This window comes from Electrophorus electricus, chromosome 7 (genome assembly GCF_013358815.1).
Source record: "Electrophorus electricus isolate fEleEle1 chromosome 7, fEleEle1.pri, whole genome shotgun sequence".
Lineage (NCBI taxonomy): Eukaryota > Metazoa > Chordata > Actinopteri > Gymnotiformes > Gymnotidae > Electrophorus > Electrophorus electricus.
This window is the reverse complement of record NC_049541.1, coordinates 4,642,174-4,654,991: the sequence shown is the minus strand read 5'-3', so window position 1 is coordinate 4,654,991 and position 12,818 is coordinate 4,642,174. Positions and strand designations below refer to the sequence as shown.

Here is a 12,818-nt window from a genome sequence, read left to right as displayed (position 1 = left end):
TGCTCGGTGAGACCCAAAACATTATTTGGTCAGACAAACTTAAAATAGAATCAAATAAGCCTTAATTAAAACTGGAGAACAGACCTCTCTTTAGCTGTGTGTGTGCACACCATATTATATTTTCAATGTAGGCTAATCGAGACTGAATCAGTAGGGCATATATGCAGTAACATACCCCTGAATACTCATTTTGTTTGTGGCTACCCTGTGACACATGGTTACAAATAAAGAATCAATTAAAAATCTCAGAATGGAAAGTCACTAGCCAATTTTGGTTCTAAACATAATTCGCAAAAACACAGAGTTTATACTATTTTTCTATTTCAACACTTTAGCGTTTCACCAAATACTGTACAACTAGACGTAATTATTATATTTTCAACATTCCGATATATTTTTGTACATCAACTTAATCTGATTAAAAATACTACTCCACTCTGCTTATACGTGGCTGTCATTTGCTGTTACCATAGAAACACGGCTGCATTTTCTAAACGTCGACCTCATACATTTACCCATGTCGCTCTGCGCTTGGGAGATCAACAATCAAATAGCGGTCTCACTTTCAATCTGCCCAAAACGGGGTCACATAAGACACTTAAACTGACCGTGGTATGTACTCTAGATAACTGATCGGTTACTTTGACATCTAACGTAACGCGAAGATTTGGTTAGTGACTGACTTTGCCTACCACTTTTCAATGGCACTGAGTACTGCATTGGCCAGCCAGCCGCTTTGCTGTGTTTAGTTAGCTACGCTAAGCTAGCCGGCCATAATGATGTAAGTTAACGTAAACTGCATAAAACACTTAGTATTATAGCTAGCGCTTGCATTTTTAGGTATCGGTTAAGGATAGCTAAAGTGAGCATTGACAGATATGATGTTTCCCTTTATCTTTCCATGGAGTTGTGTCAGTGAAGCTAATCTCGCCAGCGATAGTTGAGTATTATAGCCTTCTGTCCACTAACAGCTGTTTAGCAAGTTATGTGTGTCAGCTCTATTTTGGAGGAGAAACGACATTCGGGGACATCAGACATTCAGGGCTCGCTAACGATTCAATGTTTAAATGGCTAGTTAGTTAGTTGGACAGGAAACTAGTATCTAGCTAGGTTAGCATATCTGCATTTAACCCGTTTGTAGCCTCTGTTGTGGCTAGCTAACGGAGCTAGGCCAGGTATGGAAACTAATGCTATGCTTCTGGATATGATAACGTATGTACCTTTATGTACGTTTTGTGGCTATTTAAAACCACTCTTCATTGGAAAAATGACAAGATATGTTTGTCTTCAGAAGGCTGGGGTTTCTCGTAGCCGACAGTAGCTCTGATTTGTCGCCCGTTAAAACATGACTTTTGTAGCTATCTTTCTTACGTCGTATGTAAAAACATTAAGAGCAAATGTTAGTACGTAAACTTTTAGGGGAAAATGCGTGCAGGAAAGTTGTTTTTCCTTCCCTTTATTATAGAGGTTAACGATGCTGCATTAGTTAAAGAACTTATCCTCCCTTAAAGGAGCAATAAGACATTTTTTCTCAGTGATTCTTCGCGGTTTGAATCAGCCATTAATACTGACACCTAGTGACATGGATGTATCAGATTCTGTATATATTTTAAACATGCCCGACTCCATGTGGGGACCTGCTCTATGAATCAGAACCTGGTTAATTCAGGGACTGCAAAGAGATCTGATTCTTCATCTCATGTGAGCTGTACTTTAGCGAATTATTTAAAAATCTATTCATAAATATGGTTTGATACTTTTATGACAGTATTACAGCTCCTTTAAATATACAGGCAGCCTGACTTTAAATAAAAAAAAAATGTCATTGTCTGCTGCCCACTTTCAGAACTGTTAAAAGCACTAGCTATGGTAAATAAAACTGCCAGACATGAGAACTGATTGTGAGAACACTGATTGGGTCTGTAAGAGTTGACTAAGAAGGCCTTAAGCATGACCAATACTGCCAAAGCAGCCATTAACTGCATTACAATTAATGTAGTTATTTGTTACTTTTTGTTATGGGGTTAATTCTTTGCTTTCTCACCAATATGCAGCACAGTCTGTAGTTAGCTAATTAGACAATGACACTGTTGTTATTATTATTTGGTTGGTTTGTTTGTTTTGATTCTGTACTTCCACCCTGATAAATCTGGAATAAAACAATCACCATGAGGCAAAACCGCAGAATGTCAGCTGTATTGAGGGTATTTGTGAAATTGTGAGTCAGAAATCTCTGCCCTTCTTGAATCTAGTGCTCTAGTGGATTTCCAAGAACGCGAGAATTTGTTGAAGACCACCATAAAGCGTCAGTAGTCTGACATGAACTGGCACAAGCGTGCCAGTGTATTGCCAATAGGCTAACACATATGTTTAGATGCACGTGTATTTGTTAAAGTGCCGATAAAGGTACCAAGTATCTTGGTGAATGATGACAGTCGGCATTTTAACATGGTCATTTCTCTTCCAAACTCTCACAGCCATGGACCAGGATTATGAGAGGCGGCTCCTCCGACAAATCAATATCCAGAATGACAACGCCAGCCCCATTGTGAGTATGCACTGCACCTTGATGGCTTTGATGCAGTCACACACATAGTTGCAAGCACAGTTTTCATTGGCTGATCATTAACCTGTCGCTTTCACCACCTGGGTTACAGAGCTGGTGAGGGTGGTGTTTGATCAAATCAAGGCTTTTAGTGATATATAAAGAGGAAAATGATTCCAAACTGTTTATTGTTGTAAAGGCAGAGTGTTATATGGCTGATGTGTTTCTGGTGTGTTCGGAGAGAGTGTTCAACTGTTGGGTGCAGGGCTACACCAGCACTGGCCTGGCCTAGAGCTTTATTTTTTCTTCCCCATCTTCTTTCCTTTAGAAAGTGACGGAGGTTGTACGCGCGCTGACGCCAACAAACTCGCCCCTGTCCTCGCCGAGTAAACACGGAGATCGATTCATCCCTTCGCGTGCCGGAGCCAATTGGAGCGTCAACTTCCACCGCATAAACGTAGGGCCCTCAGCTCCAGCTTTCTTCCACACAGCTCCTTAAAGGGCCTACGGTTCGGCCGGGGGAAAACGGAGGGAATCAAATAAGCCTTTTCATCCATTGATGCAGTTTTTTAATTTTTTTTGTTGTTGGTCTAAGGAGAATGAAAAGTCACACAATCAAAACAAGAAAACAAAAGACGGCACATCAGACAGCAGCAAAGGTAACCCTTCAATCTCGTTTGGTGCTTATTCTGTCTGTCTTGTATTTACCTACTCGCAGCTTCTTTTTCTGCACTGGTGATACAGGTTGGTACACACAGTAGTGCTTTAGTCTTGGTGTTTGTGCTCTGGTATAAACCTAAATATGCTATCAGGGACTGCGCTCCATCACATGAACATTTAAAAAAAGAAAGAAGGGATATATATATATATATATATATATATATATATATATATATATATATATATATATATATATATATATATATATATATATATATACACACATACATATATATATATATATATATATATATATATATATATATATATATATATATAAAAATAATATCTCAGCCAATGTACCTGGGAACCCAGGTCTGACAGGAGGTAAATGTTAGCACTGACCACTGAACCAAAGTACCAGCTCTCTGGCGTAGCATCCGGATCATCCATTTAATCATCTCCATTACTACATCCTGTTTCTCTGGAAACTCTGTGTACCTAACTGCAATTTTTAATATCTCTCTCTCTCTCGCTCTCTCTAGCTCTCATTTTTATATATATATATATATATATATATATATATATATATATATATATATAAATAAAAAATAGCACACACACACACATGAGTACAGAGCAACCTGTTTAATCCAAACCTGTTCTTCTCTCAAAACACTCAGGCAAGGCCTCCCTTATGGTAGCCTGGTTTCTATGGAAACCGGGCTCTAGTTTGTCTCCAGTGCACTTGCTCACCCCTTCTTGTCCTTCTGTTTGTTGATCTGTCTCTGCCTCTCTCCGTTCCTGCCTGCTGTTTGCCTCACCCCTTCTGGGCCGTTCTTTCCTTTCCCATACTTTCCATCGTTCGCCCCCTTTTCTTTTCTTTCTTTGTACGCGCTTCCTCCTGACTCGGTGTTGCTCCTCTCTCCACCCCGCACGGCCTTCAGCAGACGGCCTGGCGTACTGCGCCCTGCTGAAGAATGAGCTCCTGGGTGCGGGCATCGAGAAGGTGCAGGACCCTCAAACGGAGGACCGGCGCCTGCTGCCCTCCACGCCCGAGAAGAGGAGCCTGTTCAGCGTGAGTCGCCGCGTCGCGGAGGGGAGGGGTGGGGAGGACGCAGGGCGGAGCGGAGCTGGCTGAGGTCGTGATTCTGCCGCCCACTCAAACGCGACGGGCGGAGTTTTACAACGGAAGGTGCTGAGGCCCTGGGTGGGCGTCGCCCCAGGCGAAGTGTTAGCACAGGTCCCCGCACAACAGCTGCTGCGGTGGTGAGGGCTACCGAGCTACGGCGTTTCAGTCTGGCCGACCGAATCGCCGTCGCTGTCTTCGTTGGTTGGTCTGTAGGAATATGAGCAGGACGGTTTCAGATCTGGAGATGGCTTTTCTCTCCCAGTTATCTGAACTGGTCAGTTCTCTAATAATAGCAAAATAGACAACCGTATGAGGTACATTCCTGAGGATTGTCTCCGTGTGTGTATGCATGTGTGCAGTATTCTCTAAGTGCCAAGCGGTCGCTCCCAGATGACGGCAACAACGTCTCCCCATACTCACTCTCACCTGTCAGCAGCAACAGGTAGAACCCCTGCCCTTCTTCCTGACCTCTTAATAAACAGGTGATTGAGCGTTGGCCAGATGAAGCGATGATTTCTTGCCTTCTGCTTGGTGGCTTCCCCTTGACCTGCAGAGGTAACAGTTGTACGAGACGGGCGGGGTAAGGGGGGGGTGGGTGGGTGTTGGTGTCAACTGAGCTTTAGTGCCAGTGAGACTTCTGCTTGTCGGGTCCCTAGTGATTAGATGCCTGGAATAGAGCCTCATTAAAGTGCAAACAAAAGAGGGGTGGGTGGCAAGTTAAATCATTATGCAATTCAATAATTAAGACAAAGTTAAAATTAATTGTGTTAATAGATTCACTTTTTTTTTTAGTTAGCTTTAAAAAAAAATTTGTGAAAATTGAGGCATTGAGGGTTCAGTGAAAGTTTGCCAGTAGTAAACTTCTAAATGCTAGTCACTCAGCTTGTGAAAAATCTTCACATTTTTGTCTGTGGCAAGGTCTTCACTTAACAAGCTTTCAGCAGTTTGCGCTCTTGTACTTTTTGTACCCGCCTAGTCAGAAGCTGCTGCGATCACCACGGAAACCCATGCGCAAGATCTCGAAGATCCCCTTTAAGGTGCTGGATGCCCCCGAGCTGCAGGATGACTTTTACCTCAACCTGGTGGACTGGTCCTCCCTGAACGTGCTCAGCGTCGGCCTAGGCACCTGCGTGTACCTGTGGAGTGCCTGCACGAGCCAGGTGGGGCTCGGTGAGAGTGTGGGAGGAGTGGGAGGCCGTGCTTAGTAACCGTGACGTTAATAACCTCTCTATCCGCAGGTGACACGGTTGTGCGACTTGTCAGTAGAGGGCGATTCTGTGACATCTGTGGGCTGGTCAGAAAGAGTAAGCAAGCTTGTCTGTCGGTTTCCTCTTTGGGTGCTGTAGCCGTCAGGTGTTTCTGTGGTGTGACGCGACTTGACACCCTGCAAAGAAAGTAAAGCGCAGGGAAGGGCTTACTCTGCGGTGGTAACCACTGGGTCCTAATGCCCCTCTCTGCTTGCGTCACAGGGGAATTTGGTGGCGGTGGGCACACATAAGGGCTTCGTGCAGATTTGGGATGCAGCCGCCGGGAAGAAGCTTTCCGTGCTGGAAGGCCACACGGCGCGAGTGGGTGAGCGCAGAACTGCTTGCGGCTCTCGGGTCGCTGGCCGTGGTGCCGGCTCTGGCCCGGCTGCGCGTGTACCCGTACAGGTACCGAGAGTTTCTGGTATATACGGAGTCATGTTAGTCCTCTGCAGCTCCTCTTCCTCCCGTCAGGCGCACTGGCCTGGAATGTGGACCAGCTGTCGTCAGGCAGCAGGGACAGGCTCATCCTGCAGCGGGACATCCGCGCCCCGCCTCTCCAGGCCGAGCGCCGGCTCCAGGGCCACCGGCAGGAGGTGTGCGGCCTGAAGTGGAGCACCGACCACCAGCTCCTCGCGTCCGGTGGCAATGACAATAAGGTAGCCCCGGCCCTGTACGCTACAGCTGCGAGCCAAGGCACAGCTGGTCCTGCCTTCTCTGGGTTTCTGCTGAGCACGAAAGATCTCCACGCGTAGCCCAAATGTTCACAACACCCATCCCACCATCGTCCTAACCATTTCGTATTCCGCGCCTCCCTCTTAGCTGCTGGTGTGGAACCACTCGAGCGTGCTGCCCATGCAGCAGTACACGGAGCACCTGGCGGCGGTGAAGGCCATCGCCTGGTCGCCCCACCAGCACGGCCTGCTGGCGTCGGGCGGGGGGACGGCCGACCGCTGCATCCGTTTCTGGAACACGCTCACGGGGCAGCCGCTGCAGTGCACAGACACAGGCTCGCAGGTCTGCAACCTGGCCTGGTCCAAGCACACCAACGAACTGGTACGCTGCTCCCCACGGGCTCCGGACTAGGGGTGGGTTAGGAGGGGGTGGGATATTAATCCAAATCTAATGGATGCCTAGGACATGTAATAGCAGCGGTCTTTACACTGACTTCTAGTGTAAGGACTGCCGGGTTAATACGATGCGCTATGACGTGTATAACTGTGTATGTGTGCGTGTGTGTGTGTGTGAACGCGAACGTGCATGCAGGTCAGCACCCACGGTTACTCTCAGAATCAGATCCTGGTGTGGAAGTATCCTTCGCTCACCCAGGTTGCCAAGCTTACAGGACATTCCTACAGAGTCCTGTACCTGGTAAAGAACACCTGCATGTTTAGTAGAACTGCACTCTATCTTATATTAGGATCTTAAGCCTTTGAGAAATAATTTTTGGATGTAGTAAAATAAACAAACGCCTCCATTCCTGTTCCTTGAAGAGTGGCTGGTAGTGTAGTTATTTTGCTATTATAAAGTGCTGAAGTGTTGTGACCTGGTTTTCCATAGGCCATGTCACCTGACGGTGAGGCTATTGTGACGGGAGCAGGAGACGAGACGCTGCGCTTCTGGAACGTCTTTAGCAAAACCAGATCCACCAAGGTAACATTTAGCTAGCTACTTGCATAACTACATAACCTCGGAGCTAGCAGAACGTCAGCCACACACACTCTCGGAGCTAGACTAATGTCAGCCACACACACCCACGGAGCTAGCAGAACGTCAGCCACACACACCCTCAGAGCTAGACTAATGTCAGCCACACACACCCACGGAGCTAGCAGAACGTCAGCCACACACACCCTCAGAGCTAGACTAATGTCAGCCACACACACCCACGGAGCTAGCAGAACGTCAGCCACACACACCCTCAGAGCTAGCAGAACGTCAGCCACACACACCCTCAGAGCTAGAGTAATGTCAGCCACACACACCCTCAGAGCTAGAGTAATGTCAGCCACACACACCCTCAGAGCTAGAGTAATGTCAGCCACACACACCCTCAGAGCTAGAGTAATGTCAGCCACACACACCCTCAGAGCTAGAGTAATGTCAGCCACACACACCCTCAGAGCTAGAGTAATGTCAGCCACACACACCCTCAGAGCTAGAGTAATGTCAGCCACACACACCCTCAGAGCTAGAGTAATGTCAGCCACACACACCCTCAGAGCTAGAGTAATGTCAGCCACACACACCCTCAGAGCTAGAGTAATGTCAGCCACACACACCCTCAGAGCTAGAGTAATGTCAGCCACACACACCCTCAGAGCTAGAGTAATGTTAGATACACACACCCTCAGAGCTAGAGTAATGTCAGCCACACACACCCTCAGAGCTAGAGTAATGTCAGCCACACACACCCTCAGAGCTAGAGTAATGTCAGCCACACACACCCTCAGAGCTAGAGTAATGTCAGCCACACACACCCTCAGAGCTAGAGTAATGTCAGCCACACACACCCTCAGAGCTAGAGTAATGTCAGCCACACACACCCTCAGAGCTAGAGTAATGTCAGCCACACACACCCTCAGAGCTAGAGTAATGTCAGCCACACACACCCTCAGAGCTAGAGTAATGTCAGCCACACACACCCTCGGAGCTAGAGTAATGTCAGCCACACACACCCACGGAGCTAGACTAATGTCAGCCACACACACCCTCGGAGCTAGAGTAATGTCAGCCACACACACCCTCAGAGCTAGAGTAATGTCAGCCACACACACCCACGGAGCTAGACTAATGTCAGCCACACACACCCTCGGAGCTAGAGTAATGTCAGCCACACACACCCTCGGAGCTACAGTAATGTCAGCCACACACACCCTCAGAGCTAGAGTAATGTCAGATACACACACCCTCAGAGCTAGAGTAATGTCAGCCACACACACCCTCAGAGCTAGAGTAATGTCAGCCACACACACCCTCAGAGCTAGAGTAATGTTAGATACACACACCCTCAGAGCTAGAGTAATGTCAGCCGCACACACCCTCAGAGCTAGAGTAATGTCAGCCGCACACACCCTCAGAGCTAGAGTAATGTCAGCCGCACACACCCTCAGAGCTAGAGTAATGTCAGCCACACACACCCTCAGAGCTAGAGTAATGTCAGCCACACACACCCTCAGAGCTAGAGTAATGTCAGCCACACACACCCTCTGAGCTAGAGTAATGTCAGCCACACACACCCTCAGAGCTAGAGTAATGTCAGCCACACACACCCTCAGAGCTAGAGTAATGTCAGCCACACACACCCTCAGAGCTAGAGTAATGTCAGCCACACACACCCTCAGAGCTAGAGTAATGTCAGATACACACACCCTCAGAGCTAGAGTAATGTCAGATACACACACCCTCAGAGCTAGAGTAATGTCAGCCACACACACCCTCAGAGCTAGAGTAATGTCAGCCACACACACCCTCAGAGCTAGAGTAATGTCAGCCACACACACCCTCAGAGCTAGAGTAATGTCAGCCACACACACCCTCAGAGCTAGAGTAATGTCAGCCACACACACCCTCAGAGCTAGAGTAATGTCAGCCACACACACCCTCAGAGCTAGAGTAATGTCAGCCACACACACCCTCAGAGCTAGAGTAATGTCAGCCACACACACCCTCAGAGCTAGAGTAATGTCAGCCGCACACACCCTCAGAGCTAGAGTAATGTCAGCCACACACACCCTCAGAGCTAGAGTAATGTCAGCCACACACACCCTCAGAGCTAGAGTAATGTCAGCCACACACACCCTCAGAGCTAGAGTAATGTCAGCCACACACACCCTCAGAGCTAGAGTAATGTCAGCCACACACACCCTCAGAGCTAGAGTAATGTCAGCCACACACACCCTCAGAGCTAGAGTAATGTCAGCCACACACACCCTCAGAGCTAGAGTAATGTCAGATACACACACCCTCAGAGCTAGAGTAATGTCAGCCACACACACCCTCAGAGCTAGAGTAATGTCAGATACACACACCCTCAGAGCTAGAGTAATGTCAGCCACACACACCCTCAGAGCTAGAGTAATGTCAGCCACACACACCCTCAGAGCTAGAGTAATGTCAGCCACACACACCCTCAGAGCTAGAGTAATGTCAGCCACACACACCCTCAGAGCTAGAGTAATGTCAGCCACACACACCCTCAGAGCTAGAGTAATGTTAGATACATAGCACCTCACAGATAGTGATGCTAGCCAGAGACTTCCCTCCTCACATTTACCTCTTAAAAAACGGTTTTACGGTTTCAATCACTGTCATCTACTTCAGACAAATTTGACAAATTACTGCTGACCTTTTAAAGTATTAATTTTACAGTTAAAGTACATTGGGTAAAGAACATTTTAATTTGTACGTGTCTTTGCACAACTCAAAACTAAAATGAATTATTACAATTTCTGCAGCTATATATTTACCCCCCCCCCTTCTCTCTAGGAATCTATATCGGTTTTAAACCTGTTTACAAGGATCCGGTAATATTTGTTTACCAGTGTGTGCAAGCGCTAGCTATCATTTGGGACTACAGTGGGGATAAACACTGATCACCATGACAACCTTTGTGACTGATGGACACCATGAGACCACTTTACACGCTGCTGTTTGGGACAGAACACGGCATCGTGGGAGGTGTCCCCTTAAGAGTTTTACTTTGATGAGGGAACGGGTGCATTACTGCCAAATTGAATGCTTTCCTTGCAAATGGTTGGTTTTGTTGGTTTGTTTGTTTCCTTGTGCTTTTGTGCTTTTTGCCAGCTCAGTGTAGAATCTGTTTTGGTTCTGACGATTCATGCCACTTCATTTGTTTTGTGGGTAACAAGCTTTCTGACCTTTTGCCTTAAATGCAATGAGTTAAGCACATGGGGTTAATGTACCTTCTTAGCTAGGTTTTCTTATTTTAATGAGTATTTATTTCAACCCCTACTTTAGACCCCTACTTTTATAACTTAGCTTGTTTATGCTGAAAGATCAGAGCAGATATCTAATTTTCTTGAAATATCAGTCAAATATTCTAAATTGCCTTTGAAGTTTGTTTATTTCATTTTAAGGTTATGAATTGGTTGACATGATGGCAGAAATTATTTTTTAATTGTTTTTCTAATCATCAGGTTGAGCACATTTTCAAAAGTGTCATTTTCTTTCCCCCATTATGTCTTTTTGAACGCATAGAATATAGCACAGTGTATTTTAAATCACCTGAGAACCAGTAAAACCATAGTTCAGCAAGCTAATTTTCTGTGGTATGAAACATTTTCACCTTGGCACTTGTTTTATTCCAAGCTATTGTTTGAACGTTGCGGAAAATTATTTTATTTGCATTTTCTTTTCTTTTCTTTCTTTCTTTCCTTTTAAATGTAAATCAGGTTCATTTCTTCCTCTTGTTATACTGAGTCTGAATGATGTGGGTCATTGTGGATGGATGGATGGATGGATGGATGGTATTTATTTAATCTGTGAGGATATTTTGTGTATGGTGAAAGATGAATACTTGCCATTAACTACCATTTCAAACAAGTCCACGATGGTTGCCATAGTGGAACAGCTTAAAGAATGTTGTAAGGACAAAATATGGTTTTCTTACCAAGCCGAGTGAATAAAAGTGTGTTCTATGCTGCGTCTGTGTGCAAGCTAGATCTGAACCTCTTTAATGGGGGCCTTGGAGGAATTCTAATTTATGTAGTGCCATGGAATATTGTTGCTCTTGACGATGCAGAACACCTTTTGTGCGTGCTTGTGTGTTCACATGTGGTAAATGCCAAGATTCTCAGGCAGAGTAACATTGCAAAGGCAGGTTTATGGACAGCAGCTATGTCTTTAATGATGGCTCAGAGGGAGTTGAAATGCACACTAATATACCAAAGTGTGACACGTCTTGCCACGTGTGACATTTCTCCTTTTGCAGTCATAATTGCAATGAAGCATAAGGGAAGTGGCTGCTTACTTTTGTTTATTTGGGCAAACTGAGAATGACACAAGCTCATGGAAAGTATGGTACATTTATTTAAATATTAAGAAGCACAATCTGAGTATGAGTAGGATTTTGTGTGTGTGTGTGTGTGTGTGATATGATGTGTTGTGATACCACAAGGGAAATATTATATAAATTCTTTCTGATTACAGCCAACAATCATTTGAATAAGAAGGTATTTGAAACAGCACTTTAGAATGGATGATTTAATTTGCTTGTATATTAAAAAAAAATGCAAACAAGCAACTGTTTTGCTTCTTTTAAGTCTCCTAAGCCTCTTTTAAGTCACCCAGTGTAAGAAATCTACAAAATGAAAGGTTAAGGTGAAGAAGGGTCTTAAGAGTGAAAATTGTTGTTTATAAAAGACAAATGGTGGATGGTTAGATACACACAGATAAGATCATTTTTGCCAGAGAACTCTAACCAACTCTCACCCCTACCCGCTTCATGGCACAACACTGACCAGTTGTTGAGATATGCACACACACCCTAAGTGTTTATGTTCAGTAGTCCTAACACAATACATAGTTCAGATATAAGTTCCAATATAGATAATTAGACCAGTGTGTGTTCTTTCTCATTTTGCTTAGCAGTTAGCAAAAAAACACTCCCTTAATGTTTTTTTTTTTTTCGTTTTGTGTGTGTGTTTTTTTTTGTGTGCAGTTGTTCCCCCATAGCACCACCAGGGGGCATTACCAACTCTTTCCTGTTACTTTTATTACGGTCCTCCATTTCCGTATCAAGAACTCTTGTGGCAACTGTGCCTTCGGATTCCCTGATCTAAGTTCAGAAGCATTTAGTAAGCAGCAAATGTTTTGCTAAAGAACATGAGCTTCTTTGTGATTTAGAGATTCATAATTTCCTGCATCTGTCCTGGAAATGAATGCAGCTCAATTGATATTGAGAAGAATACAAATCAAGTATTCCTCTCTCACAATCTTCTGTTCATTATTTTGCATTCATGAAGGCCATTTCTTCCTCCACAATCCTGATTAGAGAGAGGGAGAAGGAGAGAGATGTTTCACAGCAATCAGATAGACTTTCCCTTTTTTGGCTGCCAAAAAGACCCCATGCTGGATACTGTACAAGGTGTGGGGCAAAGCTGTGGTGCTTTACTGTTAAATCAACACCTTGCAGCGCTAATATCATATTGTTCCTAGGCGGTGGTGCTGAGCCACCATTTTAGCATTGGTAGGAGAGTCCTGTTTTTTCGGCAGG

General features: G+C 45.2%; 1 protein-coding gene across 2 annotated transcripts; it reads left to right on the top strand.

Moving 5' to 3' along the window:
* Positions 1-523: 523 nt before the first annotated feature.
* On the top strand, positions 524-11,827 carry LOC113588424 (fizzy-related protein homolog). 2 transcript variants are annotated; one of them, XM_035528075.1, is made up of 14 exons: positions 524-612; positions 2,478-2,548; positions 2,874-3,002; positions 3,141-3,204; positions 4,156-4,283; positions 4,697-4,779; positions 5,314-5,497; positions 5,576-5,641; positions 5,807-5,909; positions 6,056-6,240; positions 6,404-6,637; positions 6,848-6,952; positions 7,142-7,234; positions 10,070-11,827. In XM_035528075.1, exons 2-14 carry the CDS (start codon positions 2,480-2,482, stop codon positions 10,109-10,111), a joined length of 1,485 nt encoding a protein of 494 aa, XP_035383968.1. In that variant the 5' UTR covers positions 524-612; positions 2,478-2,479; the 3' UTR covers positions 10,112-11,827. The 2 variants fall into 2 exon arrangements, with proteins under 2 accessions (XP_035383968.1, XP_035383967.1); XM_035528074.1 differs by having other exon boundaries at positions 4,153-4,283.
* The last annotated feature ends 991 nt before the right edge of the window (positions 11,828-12,818 follow it).